This window comes from Salvelinus fontinalis, chromosome 32 (genome assembly GCF_029448725.1).
Source record: "Salvelinus fontinalis isolate EN_2023a chromosome 32, ASM2944872v1, whole genome shotgun sequence".
Classification (NCBI taxonomy): domain Eukaryota; kingdom Metazoa; phylum Chordata; class Actinopteri; order Salmoniformes; family Salmonidae; genus Salvelinus; species Salvelinus fontinalis.
The window spans coordinates 21,800,064-21,823,113 of NC_074696.1; the positions used below are offsets into that span (position 1 = coordinate 21,800,064).

A 23,050-nucleotide genomic window follows, 5' to 3' on the forward strand; every position below is an offset into this window, starting at 1 on the left:
ATATCCATAATCTTTGGCACCACCGATTTTCATTCGCTAGTGATAGAGAAGCAATATTTCACAGCGCCACCAGTAGGTTTGTCACACAATTGTAGTCTCTTGTGAGTAAAAAAAGCAATTGATAGTGAAATAATAATTTTGTTTAATGAATAGGATAAGTATTGTAATGTTTTCTCAATAAATTGCTTGAAAAATGTAATTAAAAAATGTAGCTAAAGAAGGTACAGTGACCTACAAAATGTTTACAGCAGTCTTGGATTTAATACTATTATATAATATAAATATATAAATATATATTTTCTTGCTGATAATGTAATGATTGTATAACTTTTATTGATAATGACTGAAATATGCATTCTCCACCAATCAGAGCTACGCCGGTGTATGACGTGTGGGCGGTTTTTCTTCTTCTAGAAACGTTCCTACGCTTGCGTGAGGCGTGTTGCTGCTGGACAAGGACATTGGGAAATGGAATGACATTTGTGTAACGTTTGATAACTTCCAATTTCGTAACATTACGTGGGAAATCAAAAGTAAAGTACATGACTTTGAGGATTATCATCTGGTCCTTGCTAAACTGACTCATCGCAATTGCTATCCAATTCGCTTCTGACACAGGTAACATGCTAGCTACTAAGTTAGCTAACCCAATGTTGTGCTGACATGTGATCTAGCTGCTAGCTTATCAACTAACAAGTAAGCGAGTTGTAGAACGTTGGCGTGCGTTTTACAACTACATGGAGGGGTCCCTAATATTCGACAATCAATTATGTATTTCCATACATAACATCAAAGTTGATGCATGGTTCACTTGTTTATGGTTGTGTCTGTAAGATTGTGTTAATCGTCCAACTAATCCACTCGGCTACCAAAGGTTGAATGTCAGTTGACGTTTAATAAAGTCTAGAATGTGAAATGTTACAGTATAATATTGTAGCTGCCAGAAAAACTGAATGCAGTTTATTGTGCCTCTGCAATCATTAGTAAATATCGGTTGTCTTAATGACAAACAGTACGCTGCAGCGTTAGGTATGTACGGTTTTTCTATGTCATGTATCAACATCACGGTTCTAAAGTTATTGAAGAAACATCACGATATTCACTACTGTAGTTATCGAGTTAAAATGTACCAAATTACTGTGTTATTGGAAAGACGAGACGTCTGAGTATCAATTACGATCTCGTGGTTTGCTGTTTCCACAACTCACTGTCATGGGCAGTGTTGCCAACTCCTCAGTAAGGAAAGTAGGTATTGGCTGTCCTAGAAGTCGCTAAATGATGTTATCACCTAATTTGCATAATAGGCCATCTGCATGTAATTGTGATGGACGCTGTAGGAGAGAGGAATAACGTCGTGGGAGATACAAAAAGTGAGTAAAAAAACACCCTAAATATGTTTAGAACTACAAATTAACTTCTGACGATTCTTGTTTTGTTTTTTATGTCACAATTCCAACCCTCCTTTATCCGGGCTTGGGACCGACAAAAGAGACACTATAACGGAGATACTTCGTTTTTTTTGTTTGTTTTTTTTACATTTACATCCCGCCCTGAATGTAAGCCAGGGTGGGATCAGCCAGCTGCGGCTTCCCGCATGCGCAATTCATTTGCAGTCTGGACTCGGAGGGGTGAACATCTCCTGCTCTGACTGCAGCTGGGAGGGACTGCTGCGTGAGGACTGGGGCCGGTGGGTGCTTTGGGGTGGGGCCCACGGCAGCACCTGCTGCTTGTTGAGAAGAGTAAGAACAATACGTGCTTTCAAGTCAGTGTCTCTAATAACAGCAGAAAAAGTCGCTAGATTTGTCTCTAGTCACTTTTTTGAAAATGTGTCGCTAGAGGGGTCTGAATACTCGCTAAATATAGCGACAAAGTCGCTAAGTTGGCAACACTGGTCATTTTTTTGCGCTCTATAAAGATCTTTCAAGTGGGGTGGGTCAAACTTTAAAGTAAAAGAGGACCGACATGCTTCAAATCTATTGCTCCTAGATGAGCACTTCAAGGCTGTGTTGTGTTGCTTTTATGGTAATTTGGCAAAAAGTTTAAAAGGAAACTTAGGAAAATTCAGTCAAATACTGAATTTGAAAGTTGAGCCACTCAAACTCCAGGGACATTTAAAAATGTCTTGAATCATTCCCACCTCATTGAAGTTCTCTTCCATATGACAATATCTCAATAGAATTGAGTATTTGAAAACAAAACCCATCTGTGAAATTTCATGGATGCTAGATCTGACCTTCGTCATGGTATAGGCATGTATGTGTTATGTGTACCGTATGTATACCTGTCTGGCATAGCAGTGAATGCCAGTAGTATCACGGTCACATGGGTCTGGATTTACAGCCTAGCAACCTATGCATGAACTCACAACTGTTCCTTGAGGAGCCTACACATTCACACACCAGACCATATGATCATATGGCCATATCATTGAGATGGTCTAAAAATAACTGTTCACCCTCAACTGCCCCCCCTTATCTAGGTTTCTTATTTGGGATTGAGAGGGGACCAAGAAGATAAAGAGCTGGTCCTTCCTTTGGGTGGCATGGTGGTCTGGTGACTGTCTGGGGTGTCCCCTGCCCCTGGTGACTTGGGTTACACCCTACCCCCTGTCGTGAATGGCTGCATGTAGAGGGGCCCTCGCCATGTGGGCGGGGTGTGTGAGGAACCATGGCACCAGGCTACCAGTCAAGCAACAGTGCTGGAGTCTTGCACAGGTATTTTCTCAACAGACAGGCCTACATTAATTATTTGAATAAACGCAAGGCTGGATCCAATTCTGGGACCAGGCTATATAAGGGCACCTTATGGAAAATCTTTACTTGTCCTATGTGAATTTGCAGGCGCTGGATGTGCAGTGGAGTGGACAGATTCGGCCTCTCAGCAGCACGTCATGGGCCCTGGTTCCCCCCAACAGTCTGAGGTACCAGAACATCAAGCAGCCGTCCCTGTCACACCCCTTCCACCATGCCAGCCACAGCCAGAGGGCTCCGGGCCTGGACGAGGACTGGGAAGAGACTGTCAGCCTGTGTGTGCTGGTGCGGACTGTCCCTGGGGAGTGTGATGACCAGCACACCCTGGTGGAGGTGCCTCTGTTTGGGCAGACTAAACTAAGTGAGATCCTGGCTCCGAGAGGAGTCGGTAGGCCCGTGGAGTTCCTCTTCCCCATGACCACTGTGGATGGGAGCCGAGAGGACGACATCAGTGTTGGGAAGATGAATGAGGGAGAATGGCTGCATGATGATGCAGAAAAGAGGGAGAGAGGATCGTTCCGAAGCCTGTTTGAGACGGAAGGATGTCCTGCTCCATTTATGTATGGATCCAGGTTTTACTGCTTCCACTGTCCTGGAATGGAGCCGTTGCCTGGTTACGGGGACAAATCGGGCAATATGATTGGACTAGAGAAAGAGTTGTCGCTGTTCCACACTTCTCTGTATAGTAGCTACACGGAGAGAGAGACAGTGGAGGGTGCACACAGCGACAAAGAGAGGGGGGATGAGGAGAAACTGGCCTTGATGTATGAAAAGCTGAGGATTGAGGTAAGAGGGGTTTGTTTATTAGGAGAATGCTGTTTGATGGCATACACTGCTATTTAGTTGTTAGTATTGATTATCATTTGTTTGATTTTCAGCTTCCTAGTTTTTTTGTGAAGAGTCATGACTACACCATGTACACAAATGATATCGAGTTCGTCAACTGTATTCTAAATGCCAAGACCAGGTAAATGCTACATTCTGGCTACTCAATAGCAGTTCACTTCCTGAATTGAAATGGAATTGACCTGAACCCTGATATTTATACATATGTAACTACACACATTTACACCCCCATTATAGGTCTATATTATAATACAGTTATACTGTCTCTATCCTCTAGGGGCAGAGTTCTGTACCAGCTGAGCCTGTCTCTGTGGAGGCTGCTGTGTCTCTGTTACTATGCTGAGGCCCGGTTAGAGGTATTGAAACTGACTAAGCACCCAGAGGACAGGACCATCAAGGCCAGGTGGAGGGTCAGAGGACTGCCCTTCCTCTCTCTTCTGCTTAGATTCTACCGCAAGGACAAAACTGACCTCTACAGGTACAGAAACCTGACTGGGATCTCTTCATCTTTACAATGTTCAGATAGAAATGTATTGATTTGGAATGGATAGTGTTTCTGGTCAGTGTTCCTCTTCATTGTTAATTATTTTTGATCATTCATACTCTAGTAAACACAGTCTTTCAACAGGTCATATGATGCGCTCTCCACCTTCTACCTTGGCCATGATGGACTCATACACTGTCACAAAGTGGAAAAAGTGAGTGGCCCTGTTGTGTACTTTCTCCTCTGACTCTGAAATGGACATGCCTACTAATTGCTAAGAAAAATAATCAGATTCTCTGCCTTGCCTAAACTGATCACGTCAAACTTGCTGAGTATTGTTTTCCCGTGTTCCTCCAGATGATGAAGGCCCAGCCGCCCATCCTGCCCAGGGTGACCACTCTGTTAGCGGGGGCCCTTGTGGCCCTGGGGGTCCAGGAGCACCGGCCAGCCCTCAACCTCCTGCCCCCCCTGCTCTCCTCCCTCCGACAGAGCCGAGACGGAGAGAAAGGAGGGTCTAGAGGAAGAAGCATGTGTGTACCATGAGAGGAGTAACACGCACAGAGAGGGAAACATGCAATCAATGTTGTCCAGGTTATCCCTGATCACCCGCACAATCTCCCCCTATTGTACGCCTCCTCTGGAAAAATAACTAAATTAAAATAAACCTTTCCAAACCCATTCTCTCTTTGGACTCCCACAGCATTAGAAAGCCGCTAATATTTTAGTTCATATGCAATCCAGAACTTCAGTTTATCCAATAAGTTGAGTTGGTACCTTAACGCACAAACAAATGATCGCACAGCACTGAGTGACTGCTTGTGGGATGTTGAACCTCTCTTTGGGCCTATACGCTCACCATGCACATAGCCTGCTGCTCAGAAAAGTATCTGCTAAATGGCGTATATTATTGGACAAACCTATTTTCATTACATGATGACACTGTTAAATGCTGAAATGCAAGATTATATTGGAATCAATCATTTTGTGTTTCATGTGTCCTCAGCCTGTGGGGCATTCAAGTGTGCCTGGGAACTGGGCACACATTTGTCACTGGTTTCTGTTGAATAGTTGTCACTGGTGAATGCATTCTTGATGTAACAGTTTGCACACAGCCCAAGAAACCCTTTATTGAGGCCAGGGGGTCTTAATATGGAGAGATTAGACCCCATTCCATATAGCCAGTTGAAGTTGTCTTATCTATGGCCTGCCATGACTCAATGTGGGCCTTGTTCTAACAGACCCTCTGATCTCTATGTGCCAGTGGAAAGTCACCGAGATAGCATCCATGTGGCATAAAGCAACCTAATACTAATGCATGATGTTGTCGGTCCCTGTACATACTTATTTTGAAGTGTACATGTCAATCTCATAAAACTCTTAGTTTGAAGAACCTTAAATCTCATGTCCTCATTGCTGTACCTTTTAACTCACAACCCCATTTGTACCTTGGTTGGAAACTGCTAATGTCCTTCCATGTTGGATGGCTAACTGGCTGTCAGGGAGAAGAGACAGCTGCAGACTGCCTGGCTTGCAGTTAATGTTTGACCTGACCTCGGCTCATGTCCCTGACACTGCAACACAGTTGCATGACATACACTACATGACAAAGTATGTGGACACCTGCTCCTTGACCCTCATTCCAAAATCATGGGCATTAATATGGAGTTGGTCCCACCTTTGCTGCTATAAGTCTCCACTCCTCTGGAAAGGCTTTCCACTAGATGTTGGAACATCGCTGTGGGGACTTGCTTCCATACAGCTCCGAGCATTAGTGAGGATGGGTGATTAGGCCTGGCTTGTAGGCAGTGTCCCAATTCATCCCAAAGGTGTAGGATGGGGTTGAGGTCAAGGCTCTGTGCAGGCCAGTCAAGTTCTTCCACACCGAGCTCAACAAACCATTTCTGTATGGACTTTGCTTTGTGCATGGGAGCATTGTCATGATGAAAAGGAAAGAGCCTTCCCCAAATGGAAGCACATAATTGTCTAGAATGTCATTATATGCTATAGCGTTAAGATTTCCCTTCACTGGAACAAAGGGAACCATGAAAAACAGCCCCAGACCATTATTCATTCTCCACCAAACTTTAGAGGGCACTATGCATTGAGGGCAGGTAGCGTCCTCCTGGCAATCGCCAAACCCAGATTAGTTCGTTGGACTGCCAGATGGTGAAGCGTGAGTCATCACTTCAGAAAATGTGTTTCCACTGCTCCAGAGTCCAATGGCGGTGAGCTTTAAACAACTCCAGCCGACACTAGGCATTGCGCTTGGCAATCTTTGGCTTCTGTGCAGCTGCTCGGCCATGGAAACCCATTTCATGAAGCTCCTGATGAACAGTTATTGTGCTGAAGTTGCTTCCAAAGGCAGTTTGGAACTCGGTAGTGAGTGTTGCAACCAAGGACAGATGATTTTAACATGCTTCTGCACTTGGCGGTCCAATTCTGTGAGCTTGTGTGGCCTACCACTTCGTGGCTGAGCTGTTGTTGCTCCTAGACATTTCCACTTCACAATAACAGCACTTACAGTGGACTGGCAAAGCTATAGCAGGGCAGAAATTTGCCGAACTGACTTGTTGGAAAGGTGGCATCCTATGACGGTGTCACATTGAAAGTCACAGCTCTTTAGTAAGGCCATTCTACTGCCAAAATGTGTCTATGGAGATTGTATGGCTGTGTGCTCGATTTTATACACCTGTCAGCAACAGGTCTGGCTGAAATAGCCGTGTCCACATACCTTTGTATATATAGTGTATATAGCACTCTGGAGTCAGGTTTCTGAAAAAATGTGCATTTGCCTCTTCGGGACTGAGACTTCTGTTATTTTCTGAACGGTAAACAATACTCTTGATTGGAATGACAGTTGACTTTTAATTTAATTGTTATTATAAGTTTCAAAAAAAGGAGTATGTGTAGAATATTGAGTACCTGTCATCAGAATGCGACTCAAGCTTCAAGCCTCTGCATCATTGATAAAATATGTTTCACTCAACATGATAATGTGTGTTTGAGACTACAATACATATGCTTTCTTAAACTAGGTGACAAAGCATGCCATGTGTTAAATCTAGCATGACCGTTATTAATACTCAATAACACTTTACTTTGAGGGGGCATACGTAAGGTATTCATAACACCTCATGAATGACGTTGAATAAATAAGTTATGAAGGTTGTTATGAATGATACTGGGACACTTGTAACGATCTCTTTCATTAAGTTTTTATCCCCTTCAAGTGACTTGTTACCTAACTCTTTAGTATCAGTAAAATTCAATCAGTACAAAAATCGTAATGGAAAAAATGACAATGAATCATTCTCGTCTAGTGCCGTGTGTTTCGCTACTTTAAGATTTGACTCAAACGTTTTTTTGTTGTTGCAATAACCCAATATCTTGTGTGAAACCTGGCTATGTATGTGTGAATAAAACTATCTAGTGATTATAAATGTGTATCTGCTGCTGTTCTTGACTGAGTCATATCATCCTACCCAACATTAGCACCTCAAAAGCACCGCGCCAGACACTTATCTGACAACTTCAATCATATTTACATTTCTGCAAGAGCCGAGTGCTCAGTCAGTCATTCAATTGTTGAAAAAAATATATTAAAAAATCCCTTATTTCACAAAGTTAGCCCTATAGTGTAGAACTGTGTGTGTGGTTTCTCAAGGAATTTTCTATAGCTTTCGACATTGACAATTTATTTTAAAGTAATGTTCACAAGTTACATAGCATTCAACTTTTTACAACAGTCAGGTTCTAGAAATGATAGCCGTGGTCGCCTAGAAAGAAATACAATGGCATAAAACGAGACTTATCTTTATCATGGTCTTGATTATGGCAGTTATTATTACAACTTAACATAATTATGGCTAAAACACCATTGAGCCTCGTATTCACAGTCACTTTAAAATAGCTAAACACAAAATGTCACTGATGACATGACAATCACCCCTAACACCTAAACCTCTACCATCCTCTCTATCCTGAAAGTAAATACGTAAAGATGTTGCCCGGTTACACCAGACAATGTTGCGCTCACCACTGTTTCACTTGTTCGCACGGTTCAGTCTGGTTTAACCAGGCCAGTCAACATGTAGAATCTGTGCTTCTTTCATCTCTAGTCAGGATACCAAACTAAACGCACCCCCAAAAAAGCCTACGGAAGGTTTTCGTTACTTGACAAGGAATAGCTGTTGCATTATCACTAGAATATTATTACATCACGTTCTTAATACAATGTACAATTTGTGCTAATTTACAAGTTACAGCAAAATCTTAAGGACAACCGGAGATACAGATGACGACGACCGGTTAGAAATGAGTTTGTTGGAATGAGAAAGCGGTGCTTTATGGGAGATACCACAGAGAGACTGACATTTTCCATTGATAGATGACAGACCGGTTGTAAAGCTCTTCTCGGTTTTAAATATGTGTCATTTTTAAGCAGGTCAAGACTCTTGTGTTTTCTTTTCTCTTTGATCTTCACTGGACATGACAGACCCACAGGGAATGTTGCAGAATCGAATCTGGGGCGTGTTACAGAATGTTGAAGATATACATTTCACGAATAGAGCTGACATGATTCCGGATGTGATGTTGAGATGCATGATGAACACACCCCTGTATACATCATGGTTGTGAGTGATTGGCTAGATAGGGTTATTGACAGGTGTGGTGACCAATCAGATTAGGAGTCATCCAGGGAGAAAACTGTGACAAGATGGAGTGGTTGACAGGCCTGAGGACCAATAATATTTAGGAGTCGTCTAGAGAAAATGCCCGGTGTGTGTTGGGGAAACGCTGGGAGCTGAATTCTGGGTCATCTCTCACTCTCTCCTTGATGTCACTCCTCACCTGAGAAACATAGGAGACAAGGTTAGGGTCGGTCAGTCTCACGTTGCCACGCTTTAAAGTCTCATTCACCCTGCTGTAATAACATTAGGTTATTACTAATGTACAGTGTATTCGGAAAGTATTCAGACCCCTTGACTTTTCCACATTTTGTTACTTTACAGCCTTATTCTAAAATTGATTAAATAAACATTTTTCATCATCAATCTACACACAATATCCCATAATGACAAAGCAAAAACTGTTTTTTAGAAATTTTTACAAATCTATTAACACTTTAAAACAGAAATACCTTATTTACATAAGTATTCAGACCCTTTGTTATGAGACTGGAGATTAAGCTCAGGTGCATTCTGTTTTCTTTGATCATCCTTGAGATGTCTCTACAACTTGATTGGAGTCCACCTGTGGTAAATTCAATTAATTGGACATGGTTTGGAAAGGCACACACCTGTCTATATAAGGTCCCACAGTTGACAGTGTATGTCAGAGCAAAAACCAAGCCTTGAGGTCAAAGGAATTGTCTGTAGAACTCCGAGACAGGACTGTGTCGAAGCACAAATCTGGGGAAGGGTAGCAAAACATTTCTGCAGCATTGAAGGTCCCCAAGAACAGTGGCTTCCATCATTCTTAAAATGGAAGATGTTTGGAATCACCAAGACTCTTCACCAAGACCAGGCCAAACTGAGCAATCGGGTGAGAAGGGCCTTGGTCAGGGAGGTGACCAAAAACCCGATCGTCGCTGACAGAGCTCCAGAGTTCCTCTGTGGAGATGGAACCTGCCAGAAGGACAACCATCTCTGCAGCACTCCACCAATCAGGCCTTTATGGTAGAGTGGCCAGACGGAATCCACTCCTCACTAAAAGGCACGTGACAGCCCGCTTGGAGTTTGCCAAAAGGCACCTGAAGGACTCTCAGACCATGAGAAACAAGATTCTCTGGTCTGATGAAACCAAGATTGAACTCTTTGGCCTGAATGCCAACCGTCATGTCTGGATGAAACCTGGCAACATCTCTACGGTGAAGCATGGTGGAGGCAGCATCATGTTTTTTAGCAGCAGTGACTGGGAGACTATCCAACCATACAGAGCTCGAGAGGATCTGCAGAGAAGAATGGGAGAAACTCCCCAAATACAGGTGTGCCAAGCTTATAGCTTCATACCCAAGAAGACTCAAGGCTGTAATCATTGCCAAAGGTGCTTCAACAAAGTACTGAGTAAAGGGTCTGAATACTTCAGATTTTGCTTTGCCATTATGGGGTATTGTGTGTAGATTGATGAAGAAAAAAACGAATTTAATACATTTTAGAATAAGGCTGTAACGTAAGAAAATGTGGAAAAAGTCAAGGGGTCTGAATACTTTCCGAATGCACTGTACATGTGATTGGATTTGGGAAGATGTTGCATCCTCCAGAAAGCAACACTGGCCAAAGTTGACCTGTTCTTGGTAGGCCTCCTGAAGCTCTGGCTCCTCTAGCTCTCCCTGGAGGCTGTCTGGGGTAGTGACAGGTCTGACTCCTGCAGCACGGGCCGCCCGGCTCACTGCCTCAGACAGGGACAGGTGAGGGCCTTCACCCTGGTGGGTCTGCGAGAGGGGGATAACAACAGGTCAACACTAACCAGACCTGTGTTCAGTAGGCACGAAACAGGAGAATAATGTTTTGAAATTGGGAGGTATTACACAAAATTGTCCAATGATAAACGCTAATTCTCCTCTTCCGTATCAAAATGTTTGACTCTCACTTCCTATAGAAACACTGTTAGAATAACCAGGTATACAGACTACAGACTTTCTGTTGAGAATATTCCTTGGCCTGATATTATTTAATGGGCATAGCGTCCTCATGACAAATAATTCTAATTTACAATGGCACATTAGGTTTCTAAGCAGATGGACAGCTCACCTTCCTCCTCTTGGCAGGCATCCCGTGGAGGTATGCATCAGACAGAGGGGGCTGAGCCTTCATCTTCCTCTGAGACAGCATGTCGTGTCTGATGATAGGAACCCACTCCTGATGAACCCAAACACACAGCTCAGTGGTTAAACAGGTGGGCCTGTAACCGAATAGTCACAAGATCAAACCCCATGTCTGACTGGGGAATTCTAGGTATCCTAGAAGCAATTAATTGTGTCCGTGAGCAAGGCACTTAACCCCTAAACAATAAAGCATAGTTCCTATGTCCTTACAGGTGGCACTGCAGCTGCCCAGGGCTCCACTTCTCCTCCAGACTCCTCCCTTCCTCCTGCTGCCATGGCAACAGCTCCTCTGGTCTCCCCTGATGATGCTCTCTGCGAGGGGGTGGTCACCCCGGGGGATGCTCCGACCTCCTGTCTGTTCCCTGATGAAGCCATGGCCTCCTCTGCAGTGGTGGCCAGGGCCGGGGACAGACCTTCATCCATCTAGAGATAGGGAGAGAGAGGAGAGTAGGTTAACTAAGGTTAGCTGTACTGTCTGAAGACAAAGATAACCATGTCCTCAAAGCTGTCTGAACTTTGTGTTCCTTGCTGATTTCCTGGTATTACCAGATGTTTTTCTAGGCGAGCCCAGGCATGCAGTGTCCTTATAACCCTCAGATAACAACACCTGGAAAGACTGACCACCCACACACACACACACACACACACACACACACACACACACACACACACACACACACACACACACACACACACACACACACACACACACACACACACACACACACACACACACACACACACCTCCATGTTCTGTGTGTCTGTCTGCTGTCCAGCCTGTGCCCCAGGCTCTGCTCTCCGTGTGTGGATGACATAGTGCTGGATGTGGTCCTCAGTGACTGGGTTGTGCTCCAGGATGACGTGGAGTCTCATGGTCATCATACTGGTCAGCCAGTTGACCAGGCTGGGGTTGACCTCTGCTGACATCCTCCTCTGTGGACATAGAGAGGAGAGAGAAAACATGTATAGATCTTTACATCATACACACCAAGCAAATATACCAGGACTCAACCCACAACCTACCAGATACAATGGGATTCAACTGATTCATTCATTGACTAGTTTAGCAACTAGCTTGTACTGAAATGGGAAAATGTTGTTGACCGGCTATGAGTCCTGAGGACCCGGGTTGGGAAACACTCAAGTCTATCAAATATTAGAGTGGATAGAGTAGTGGAGGAGTGTACTAACGATGCGGTGGTTGATGACTTGGGTGAGAGCTCTCTGTTCCCCTTGGAGACAGTAAAGGTTGAGAGCCAGACACTCAAACAGACCCTGAGTGCAGAGCAGCAGCAGGCGGTGCCCAAACGTTTGGTCTGCAGAGAGGTAGAGACACACAACACCAGCAACAGATTTACAGTCATGCTGCTGTTAGGTACTAGACTAGGGTTGACAGTAGTCCGGTAAACCAGTTTGGTAACAATATGTAGGACCCGGTATAGAAAAGCTGTATTTTACACAAGGGGTTTGAGTGTTTTACCTGTGCAGCGTAGGATGTGTGTGGCCACACGGGTGAACTGCTGTCTAAGGAAAGTGATGTTGGTTTGAATGATGTCCACTCCCTCTCTCACGGTCACTGTGGCCTGAGAGAGAAACAGGGTGCAGTATTATTTCAATATTATAAACATATTGTGACAATTTAATAGTCAGAGAGAGGGAGACTTACAAAGCTCTCTGTTATGTATTCCTCCAGATCATTGATGAGGTCCACAGATGCTGCCTGAAAAGACAAAACATAGTGCTTTCAGTTTCTAATCTTTTGAGGTGAGATGCCATAAACATTGGCCTTAATAAAGTTCACTGCAAATGGAGAGGATATTGTGCCAATTTCATGTCATGATTCTCATCAAAACAGCAGCAGTAGAGCAGAGATACTCACGTTGATATTGGCGTCAGTAGGCTCTCGACCCTGCAGGTAGTGCTGGTTGAAGAATTCAGTGAGCTGGGGCTGGATCCGGCTGATTGGCTGGGCATTACCATGGAGTAACAACACCATGTCCACCATGGAGAAACTGTGACACACCAGGGACAACAGGTCCCCAAAGAACCCTGCAGAGAGATGAGGTCAAAGAATATGTTCAGCAAAAACTAAGACACTTCGGTCTTCTTTCACTTTTCCAAGGTGTAGATTTAGATTTATACAAAACACTTTTTTTTTTTTACATTTACAGTCGGAAGTTTACATACACCTTAGCCAAACACACTTAAACTTAAACTCAGTTTTTCACAATTCCTGACATTTAATCCCATTTAGAAATCCCTGTTTAAGGTCAGTTAGGATCACCACTTTATTGTCAGAATAATAGTAGAAAGAAATATTTATCTCAGCTTTTATTTATTTCATCACATTCCCAGTGGGTCAGAAGTTTACATACACTCAATTAGTATTTGGTAGCATTGCTTTTAAATTGTTTAACTTGGGTCAAACATTTCAGGTAGCCTTCCACAAGCTTCCCACAATAAGTTGGGTGAATTTTGGCCCATTCCTCCTGACAGAGCTGGTGTAACTGAGTCAGGTTTGTAGGCCTCCTTGCTCACACACGCCTTTTCAGTTCTGCCCACAAATTTTCTATAGGATTGAGGTCAGGGCTTTGTGATGGCACTCCAATATCTTGACTTTGTTGTCCTTGAGCCATTTTGCCACAACTTTGGATGTAGTATGCTTGGGGTCATTGTCCATTTGGAAGACCCATTTGCGACCAAGCCTTAACTTCCTGACTGATGTCTTGAGATGTTGCTTCAATATATCCACATAATTTTCCTCCCTCATGATGCCATCTATTTTGTGAAGTGCACCAGTCCCTCCTGCAGAAAAGCACCCCCACAACATGATGCTGCCACCCCTGTGCTTCACGGTTGGGATGGGGTTCTTCGGCTTGCAAGCCTCCCCCTTTTTCCTCCAAACATAACGATGGTCATTATGGCTAAACAGCTCTATTTTTGTTTCATCAGACCAGAGGACATTTCTCCAAAAAGTACGATCTTTGTCCCCATGTGCAGTTGCAAACCGTAGTCTGGCTTTTTTATGGCGGTTTTGGAGCAGTGGCTTCTTCCTTGCTGAGCGGCCTTTCAGGTTATGTTGATATAGGACTCGTTTTACTGTGGATATAGATACTTTTGAACCTGTTTCCTCCAGCATCTTCACAAGGTCCTTTGCTGTTGTTCTGGGATTGATTTGCACATTTCTCACCAAAGTACATTCATCTCTAGGAGACAGAACGTGTCTACTTCCTGAGCGGTATGACGGCTGCGTGGTCCCATGGTGTTTATATTTGCATACTATTGTTTGTACAGATGAACGTGGTACCTTAAGGCATTTGGAAATTGCTCCCAAGGATGAACCAGACTTGTGGAGGTCTACATTTTTTATTCTGAGGTCTTGGCTGATTTCTTTTGATTTTCCCATGATATCAAGCAAAGAGGCACTGAGTTTGAAGGTAGGCCTTGAAATACATCCACAGGTACACCTCCAATTGACTCAAATTATGTCAATTAGCCAATCAGAAGCTTCTAAAGCCATGACATAATTTTCTGGAATTTTCCAAGCTGTTTAAAGGCACAGTCAACTTAGTGTATGTAAACTTCTGACCCACTGGAATTGTGATACAATGAATTATAAGTGAAATAATCTGTCTGTAAACAACTGTTGGAAAAATGACTTGTGTCGTGCACAAAGTAGATGTCCTAACAGACTTGCCAAAACTATAGTTTGTTAACAAGAAATTTGTGGAGTGGTTGAAAGACAAGTTTTAATGACTCCAACCTAAGTGTATGTAAACTTCCGACTTCAACTGTATATTCTAGTCATTTGGCAGCCGAATTTAACCAGAAACACTTACCTATTTAAGTTGAATGCTCATATTGTAAGGCAAACACATATCCCCATTATTACAAGTAAATATGTCTAAATAGGCGCTATCTTTTTGGTGCTAGTAAGAAAAGACAAGTGTGTGTATGAGTGCAAGAAAGACAAGTGCAACAGTTAAGTGTGAGAAGGTTTTTACTTTCGTCAGTGACTCACCGACAGCGTCTCCAGATCCAGGTGTGAAGAGGTTGGTGGTCTGAGACAGTCTCTGGATGAACTGAGCGATGCTCTCCCCGTTCCCCTGCGGAGCCCCCAGAGACCCCATCATGGTGGAGAGGACCCCCTGGACAATACCTGTAAACAGCTCCGGGCTCAGGGATGGGTCCCCTCCACCCCCAGGGGCCGCCTGGGGAGGGGGGGTAGGGGTGCCTTGGCCAGGGGGAGGCTCCTGGCCGGGTGGGGGTACAGGTGAGGGTCGGGAGAAGATGGGTTGGTTAGCCTAGAAATGGGAGAGGAACTATTGGGTAACTACTGGGTGACACTTTGTTGCACAGTCCTCTAGTTGTCTAGAGTTTACTTCTACTAATTGCGACTACTTCGACTAATGACCACAACTTCGACTTCTACTAATGACGACAGCTTTGTCTAATTACAACAACTTCTACTAATGACAACAACTTCCGACTAATTCAGACTTCTATACATTTCGACGACTTCCAACGACCTCTGACAATTGTAACAAATTCCGACTACTTCAGACAACTTCGACTTGTGCAAATTCCGACTACTTCCGACAAATTTAGACAAATTCGACAAATTCAGACAACTTCGGCCTAATTGCGGCGGCTTCGACTTCGGCCTAATTGCGGCGGCTTCGACTTCGGCCTAATTGCGGCGGCTTCGACTTGGCCTAATTGCTGAGGCTTCGACTTGGCCTAATTGCTGAGGCTTCGACTTCGGCCTAATTGCTGAGGCTTCGACTTCGGCCTAATTGCTGAGGCTTCGACTTCGGCCTAATTGCTGAGGCTTCGACTTCGGCCTAATTGCTGAGGCTTCGACTTCGGCCTAATTGCTGAGGCTTCGACTTCGGCCTAATTGCTGAGGCTTCGACTTCGGCCTAATTGCTGAGGCTTCGACTTCGGCCTAATTGCTGAGGCTTCGACTTCGGCCTAATTGCTGAGGCTTCGACTTCGGCCTAATTGCTGAGGCTTCGACTTCGGCCTAATTGCTGAGGCTTCGACTTCGGCCTAATTGCTGAGGCTTCGACCTAATTGCTGAGGCTTCGACCTAATTGCTGAGGCTTCGACTTCGGCCTAATTGCTGAGGCTTCGACTTCGGCCTAATTGCTGAGGCTGTGACTTCTACTAATTAGGACTACTTTAATTACGACTACTACTAATTAGGACTACTTTAATTACGACTACTACTAATTAGGACTACTTCAATTTCTATTACAGCGTGATAACAGAGTAATTACATAACTATTACCTAAGAGTTACTTTTCAGTCACACTGATTATAAGAGTTACCAATACGGTTCAATAATTTTCTCTCTCACCTGGATGAAGTCTGACATTCCCTGGAAGAACCCTGGGACTCCAGGTACGGTCACAGTGATGTGTGGGTTAGCTCCAGAACCAGGGGCTCCTGGCCCACTAGCTCCACCCAGCAAGGAGCCCAGGAGTTGGGCTAGGTTGGCCTCGGCGACCCCTTCCGGTGGCTGGCCCATGGAAGTGGTGTTGGTGGTGTGGGTGGTGGTCTGGCCAGATGTGTTCGCCCCACAGGAGGGGTGGAGAGGGACGGGATTGGAGGAGGAGAAGGAGGAGGAGGCAGAAGAGGATGAAGAGGAGGAGGTGGAGAAAGAGAAGGAGTGGGAGGCTGAGGAGGAGCTGGTGGATGTCTGGTCACCTGGAGGAACTGGGAAAAAGAAGACTTCTGATTCATTGTCCATTTTCTTTGAACACTACAAAATAAAACCCATCATTCACCCAATATAATAATCAATAAATCAACCAATCAATCAATCATTCACCTTGCTGTCCAGGCATCTGTCCAGACATCTGTTGTCCAGGCATCTGTCCAGACATCTGTTGTCCAGGCATCTGTCCAGACATCTGTTGTCCAGGCATCTGTTGTCCAGGCATCTGTTGTCCAGGCATCAGGAGCTGTCCAACCAGACCACTGATCATCTGAGTTAGGGGAGAGGAAGCCAGAGGTGTGCCCTGGAAGAAGAGAAGAAATGGACGAAGAGATCAGTTGAATCAGGTGTGTTAGAGCAGGGCCGGAACAAAAGTCTGCAAAACCAGTAGCTCTCCAGGAGGATTGGCCACCCCTGTCAAAGTACAACAGCACAAGGACATAAGAGACCAAAGTCGTTCCTCACAGACTTCTCCATCTCTGCCTCTCTCCTCACCTGAAGGTTCTGTTGCCCGCCAGCAGGGGGCACTGAAGCCCTGAGGTTGATGGTGGTGCCCCTGGTGCCCACAGGCTGGGGGATGTGGGGGGAGAAGGAGGGGTGCGTGATTACCACCCTGGCTCCAGGGGGCAGAGGCCCGTGAGGGTGAGGGGGGGCAGAGGTGTCAGAGCTGGGGGTGGTCCCGGGGACGCCTGCTCCTGGTTGCCCGGGGTGACCCGTGGCAGCAGCGGTTGCCATGGCAGCAGCCTGCTGAGAGATCTGGTGGACGATGGCCTGCATGAACTCTGGAGGAAGGCCTGCGATTTGGACTGGAGTAGCACCTTCAGATTGAGAGAGTACAGAGATAAATAGTTGATATAACGGTCAGCAACATCCCAGGGACGAGTGGTTCAGAGACTATGGTATAGGGGTCTGGTGTATATACCATAATGAACATAGTGTGACGTAGGAGTCAAAAGCACTCACCAGGCTGTCCAGTACCCATAGGGATCTGTTGTCCTTGGACCTGAGGGCCGCTGCCAGATTCTAAGAGAGAGACCAACCAGGGAGAAGACATTACCTTACAACTCTGAATATGTATACTGGGTATGCAAGCTTTTGCTACATTCCAGCTCTCCTCAGACACACCTATAAGTTTCCTATAGGAGATCAACAATGACTACGGTCTCTCTCGGTTTGGAATGATTATCTAATGTACGGATTATTTGGTAAGCATGACAGATACAGTTAGGGCATGACAACTCCAAGATGAGCCAAGAGCAAGAGAGAGAAATTAACAAACGTGTCCCCTCCCTCACCATCTAGGTTCATCTGCATCATTACCACAGGCTCCATGGTCTGGTGGGTGATTCTGATGACATGCGGAGCCCCCTGGCCCTGAATTGGCTGCTGATTGGCTGCGTTTGGCTGTGGAAGCGGGGCCTGGCCCTCTGATTGGCCAGGAGCCTGAGAGGGTTGGGCCCAGCCCTCGGCTGCATGCCTCCCATTGGACGTCATGGTCACTGTGGTTCCCAAATTTCCGAGGTTCCCCAGGTTTCCTAAGGTTCCAAGGTTTATCTGAAGACACAAGTCAAGTTAGTAATGTCCCAAGAAAATGGTGTGCATGTACAAAGTTACATTTGAAAAGACCTACAGCTAAATGCTGATAAAAAGTATGAATGGCTGGTGATTTGAATTTGAATCCACCAACCAGTGAGGTTTAGTTTTAGAACCTGGTGCTAAAATTACTAGGAGTATATGTGGAAGAATCTCTCCACACAGTGACCTACCGGTATGGGGGTGTGGTGTGGCATACCACCCTGCAGCAGGACGGGGGAGCCGTAGTGGGACATGGGCCGAACCACGTGGAGGTGACGGGGGGGAGGAGTGGCCAGGTTACAACGTAGGTCACTAAGGGCAACTAGGGTGTTGCCAAGGAGACGTAGAGACTCCCCAACCAGGTTGAGAACGTGCTGGTCCTCTTCTCTTTCCTGGGTCTGTGAAGACAGATGAACAAAGTGGTGACTGATTCACATGTGGTTTATTCAAGTCTGTTTGGGGCTCCATTTCACTCATGCAAAGAAGCACTGTGACTGACCTATTCAAGAAGACTAACTAAACTCTGCGGCAAAGATTATGTTGTAATGTTTCTTCTCATGGACACCATTGAAGTTAAAGGACGAATATGTAACAGGAGTTTAAGTTTGAAGTAAAAACAGTGTGATAATGTGTTGCACGGGTTGAATAGGTAGTTGCTGTGCAACTGAATATAATGGAGTTGTAGTGTTTACGTTGTTGTTGTAGTCTGCTGAAGTGGCAGCCCCAAGGATGGAGTGAGTTCTCTCTATGAAGGGACGAAGCCTCTCCTCCACCCTCCTCACCTCTGACAACACCTCCACTAGCGCTGCTGGGCTGGGGTGGCTGGGGAGGGAGTGGAGGAAGCACAGAGAGAGAGAGAGAGAGAGAGCGAGAGATAGCGAGAGCGAGAGAGAGAGATAGAGAGAGAGAAAGGGGTATGTGTTCAGTAGGCATGAAACAGGAGAATGCATTTTGATTCTATTTGAAACACTACGCTGTGCCCTCCTGAGCACTTACTTGGGCCCGGGGTGGGGTGGTCCCTCTGTCTGGCTGGAGGAGGTGGGAGGGGGAGGTGGTGGAGCAGGAGCAGGAGGGGAGGTATCCATAGGCTGGGATGCTCCTGCAGTGGCAGCTGTAGCGGAAGAGAATGAGGAGGAGGAAGAGGAGGTGGACTGAGATGTCTCCGGCTCGGCTTGAGATGGAACACCACTGGGCTGACCCTGAAAACACAAACATGTTGTCTAAAAGGTAAATTAGGCACTGAAAATAGATTTCTGTATAGTATAGAATAATAGCATAGCATAGCATAACATAGTATGCGAGTTGTTACTGTACCTCCAGTCTGTGGATCAGAGACTGGGTATCCCTTAGCAAGTTCTCAGCCAATTGCAGCCTCATCCTGGGCTCGCTCTGCACTGATTGGTCAACGTTGATATGCACATCCACTGAACCATTGCTCTACAAACAAGACACATCATAAACATACCCTAATAGTAATGTAATAGACAGATATCTATGTGTATACATATTCCTTGATTTTGAAAGATAAGCACATTTTTTTTGTCCATTTAAATAACATCAAATTGATCAGAAATACAGTGTAGACATTGTTAATGTTGTAAATGACTATTGTAGTTGGAAACGGCAGATTTTTATCTATCTACATAGGCGTACAGAGGCCCATTATCAGCAACCATCACTCCTGTGTTCCAATGGCACGTTGTGTTAGCTAATCCAAGTTTATCATTTTAAAAGGCTAATAGATCATTAGAAAACCCTTTGGCAAACTCCAAGCAGGGTGTCAAGTGCCTTTTACTCTACCACAAAGTCCTAATTGGTTGTCCTTCTGGAAGGTTCTCCCATCTCCACAGAGGAACTCCGGAGCTCTGTCAGAGTGACCATCGGGTTCTTGGTCACCTCCCTGACCAAGGCCCTTCTCCCTCGACTGCTCAGTTTGGCCGGGCGGCCAGCTCTAGGAAGGGTCTTGGTGGTTCCAAACTTCTTCCAGAATGATGGAGGCCACTGTGTTCTTGGGGACCTTCAATGCTGCGTACATTTTTTGGTACCCTTCCCCTGATCTGTGCCTTGACACAATCCTGTCTCGGAGCTCTACGGACAATTCCTTTGACCTCAAGGCTTGGTTTTTGCTCTGACATGTACTGTCAACTGTGGGACCTTATATAGACAGGTGTGTGCCTTTCCAAATCATGTCCAATCAATTGAATTTACCCGAGGTGGACTCCAATCAAGATGTAGAAACATCTCAAGGAGGATCAATGAAAACAGGATGAACCCGAGTTCAATTTCAAGTCTCATAGCAAAGGGTCTGAATACTTACGTAAATAAGGTATCTGTTTTATGTTTAATAAATTTGCAAACATTTCTAAAAACCTGTTTTCGCTTCGTCGTTATGGGGTATTGTGCGTAGATTGCCGATGATTTTTATTCATATAATCCATTTTAGAATAAGGCTGTAATGTAACAAAATGTGGAAAGATTCAAGGGGTCTGAATACTTTCCTAAGGCAATGTATATGACAGTAATAAGGAAGACTTACTCGAGTGCTGGTGCTGACTCTGGTATTCCTTCCTGCTTCTCCCACTCCTGCCATCATCTGCTGCACTTGCATCTTCCAAGGAAACCACAGTTATTACACTTGTATTACTTCATTGTTAATACACTCGATGTTCAACAAATCCTACAAACACATTTGGTACCGATTAAAACTGTTCGATTCAATAAATTTTTTAGGTGCTCAATATTTTTTCTGAATAAAGACTATGAAACAGCTGCACAGTGCATACCAACACACAACCTTGACTCACCTGTATCTGCTGAGGGTCCATGATGTTGACGGGCAGGTTAAAGGTTCCCAGCATGACGTAGCTGTTCCCGTTGCGGTCCTGGGGGCCTCCCTGGGAGGAGGAGGTGGTGGCACCTCCCTCTGTTCCCCCTGAGGACACTCCTCCTCCTCCGCCGCCAGACTGGGAAGTCTGAGGAGGAGCACGCTCCACAAGGTGGATCACCTTACCAGCCACATCTGAGAGGAGGCCATAGGAGGAGAGAATGAGAGTGGAGGAGAGAGTGAGTGGAGGACAGAGAAGGAGAGAGGACAGAGAAGGAGAGAGGACATAGAATAAGAGTAGAGGATGACAGGAGGACAGAGAAGCAGAGTGAAGCAGAGTGGAGGACAGAGAAGCAGAGTGAAGCAGAGTGGAGGACAGAGAAGCAGAGTGGAGAACAGAGAAGCAGAGTGGAGGACAGAGAAGGAGAGAAGAGGACAGAGAAGAAGAGAGGAGGGCAGAGAAGAAGAGAGGAGAAAAGACAGGGAGAGAAGAGAAGTCCGGGGGTTACTGTAGTAAGGTGCTCTCATGTGCATTCTCAATAACACAAGATGTCCAGCAATGTTAACTGTTTTACAACAGTGCAGAGACTGTGTATGTAGTATATTACTTACTGTGTCCTTTGAATAGAATAGAATAGTTGCTGGCTTTTTTACTCACTGTATTCGTTCAGTGTCCTCTCATCCTGCAGCACTCTGCCCTGGTAGATTAGTCTCTGCTTGTCCACTGGGATCTCCACTGATGCAGCTATGTGTTCTTTGAACTCCTTCACTGTCAACTGAGGGAGAGGTTGGAGGCTCAGTGCATTGCTAGTACAGAGCTGAACAAATATATTTCCCACTCATGCGTGTACAATATATAAGCCACATTGGAGTAGCCTGGAATCTAAACTGATATGTTCAGTTGGATTTCAGATTAAGACAGAAGCAGACAACAACAGGAAGTCACAGCCTACCTCCCTGCGGACAGTGTAGCTCCTGCTCTGGGAGTCCAGGGTCTTCACAGTGACCTCTATGGTGCTTGCTGACTCCTCCATGGTTTCTCTGCTAGAGCACAGAGAAAGACTGTCGGCAAATGTATTTTCTCCCATAAAATGTTCACCCATGAAGACAAATGGGGTGTATTCGTTACGGAAAACGTTTAAGAAGCATTTCGCTACACCCGCAGTAACATCTGCTAAATCCGCAATAACATCTGCTAAATATGTGTATGTGACCAATACAATTTGATTTGACCCCCCCGCTTCAAAGTAGATTGGTACCCAGATCGTCAATAGTACTGTACCTGTTTTGGGTAATTTCACTTGAATCAGGGTTGTTGTTAGCTTGCTAGCCAGCTATCATAGCTGGCTAATCCAAATGGAATTATCAGGAAGCCAGCTAACCTCCCAGAGGAACTTCTTTGTCTTCGTTCAATGTCAATGCACGGCAATAACCGTTACTTTCTCTGCATCCAACGGAATACACTGTCGGTGAAATTGCAATGGTATTACATGAGCAATTAGGTACTTCGTCTATTCTTCAAATATTTAAAGTTCATATTCCGTTCAATAGTTGCTAAAAAAAAAGTGCGACACCACCTATTCGGGCAAGGACCCATATGACGCACAAAATGCGAGTGTCCATTTTAAATGCCTGTTTGTTTTAGTGCGAGTCTGAGAGAAAGAGTAATAACTGGGTAGTTAAACAAAACTGACCAATTATCAGTTTACTGATGCAGTTTAACATCAGTGTGTCTAATGTACTTGTGTACTCTACTGTATGCTCCCCCTCCTAAATGTTCTATCTCTCCAAGACCCTTACTTCCTTCCTCTGGCCCTTGGGAATTAGATTTGGAGCACAGTGTTCCCTCTATTCATCCCTCACTCCTTCACCTCTTTCTCATCTCAGCTTGAGCTTAATCCTGCCTATTTTTAGCTGAAGCCAGGATGGTTGGTGTGTGTTAACGGGCACAGTGTTAACCTTACCTTCATTACACAATGTTCAGCTTGTGTAAAGAGGGTGTGAGAGGAGAGGGAACACAAGA

General features: G+C 45.0%; 2 protein-coding genes across 6 annotated transcripts; one reads left to right on the forward strand and one right to left on the reverse strand.

The window, feature by feature from the left end:
• Nucleotides 1-402: 402 nt before the first annotated feature.
• On the forward strand, nucleotides 403-7,524 carry LOC129830916 (uncharacterized). Of its 2 annotated transcripts, XM_055893750.1 has the most exons (9): nucleotides 403-618; nucleotides 1,305-1,370; nucleotides 1,566-1,739; nucleotides 2,480-2,714; nucleotides 2,841-3,536; nucleotides 3,629-3,717; nucleotides 3,874-4,074; nucleotides 4,225-4,294; nucleotides 4,438-7,524. In XM_055893750.1, the coding sequence occupies exons 4-9, from the start codon at nucleotides 2,616-2,618 to the stop codon at nucleotides 4,621-4,623; spliced, it is 1,341 nt and encodes a 446-aa protein (XP_055749725.1). In that variant the 5' UTR covers nucleotides 403-618; nucleotides 1,305-1,370; nucleotides 1,566-1,739; nucleotides 2,480-2,615; the 3' UTR covers nucleotides 4,624-7,524. The 2 variants fall into 2 exon arrangements, with proteins under 2 accessions (XP_055749725.1, XP_055749724.1); XM_055893749.1 differs by lacking the exons at nucleotides 1,305-1,370; nucleotides 1,566-1,739.
• A 234-nt stretch (nucleotides 7,525-7,758) lies between these two features.
• On the reverse strand, nucleotides 7,759-22,869 carry LOC129830915 (large proline-rich protein BAG6-like). 4 transcript variants are annotated; one of them, XM_055893746.1, is made up of 24 exons: nucleotides 22,310-22,869; nucleotides 21,981-22,071; nucleotides 21,686-21,803; nucleotides 21,008-21,222; nucleotides 20,740-20,811; nucleotides 19,518-19,640; nucleotides 19,200-19,402; nucleotides 18,896-19,025; nucleotides 18,395-18,601; nucleotides 17,924-18,182; nucleotides 17,592-17,651; nucleotides 17,124-17,446; nucleotides 16,743-16,932; nucleotides 16,269-16,627; nucleotides 14,928-15,159; nucleotides 12,786-12,955; nucleotides 12,573-12,626; nucleotides 12,387-12,489; nucleotides 12,098-12,222; nucleotides 11,651-11,839; nucleotides 11,117-11,329; nucleotides 10,833-10,940; nucleotides 10,307-10,513; nucleotides 7,759-8,931 (listed from the first exon to the last, which is right to left on the reverse strand). In XM_055893746.1, the coding sequence occupies exons 2-24, from the start codon at nucleotides 22,059-22,061 to the stop codon at nucleotides 8,833-8,835; spliced, it is 3,840 nt and encodes a 1,279-aa protein (XP_055749721.1). In that variant the 5' UTR covers nucleotides 22,062-22,071; nucleotides 22,310-22,869; the 3' UTR covers nucleotides 7,759-8,832. The 4 variants fall into 4 exon arrangements, with proteins under 4 accessions (XP_055749721.1, XP_055749720.1, XP_055749719.1 ...); XM_055893745.1 differs by having other exon boundaries at nucleotides 14,928-15,210; nucleotides 21,981-22,068; nucleotides 22,310-22,868; XM_055893744.1 differs by having other exon boundaries at nucleotides 14,928-15,210; nucleotides 22,310-22,868.
• Nucleotides 22,870-23,050: the final 181 nt, after the last annotated feature.

Coding starts and splice junctions, on each gene's coding strand:
- LOC129830915 (XM_055893745.1), bottom strand. CDS start 22,061: ATGGAGGAGTCAGCAAGCACCATAGAGGTCACTGTGAAGACCCTGGAC. Junction 12,956..14,927: donor TGGATCTGGAGACGCTGTCG/GTGAGTCACTGA, acceptor ATCTCTCTGCAG/GGTTCTTTGGGGACCTGTTG. Junction 11,330..11,650: donor CAGACACACAGAACATGGAG/GTGTGTGTGTGT, acceptor CCCTATCTCTAG/ATGGATGAAGGTCTGTCCCC.
- LOC129830916 (XM_055893750.1), top strand. CDS start 2,616: ATGGCTGCATGTAGAGGGGCCCTCGCCATGTGGGCGGGGTGTGTGAGG. Junction 3,537..3,628: donor ATGAAAAGCTGAGGATTGAG/GTAAGAGGGGTT, acceptor TTTGATTTTCAG/CTTCCTAGTTTTTTTGTGAA. Junction 3,718..3,873: donor ATTCTAAATGCCAAGACCAG/GTAAATGCTACA, acceptor TCTATCCTCTAG/GGGCAGAGTTCTGTACCAGC.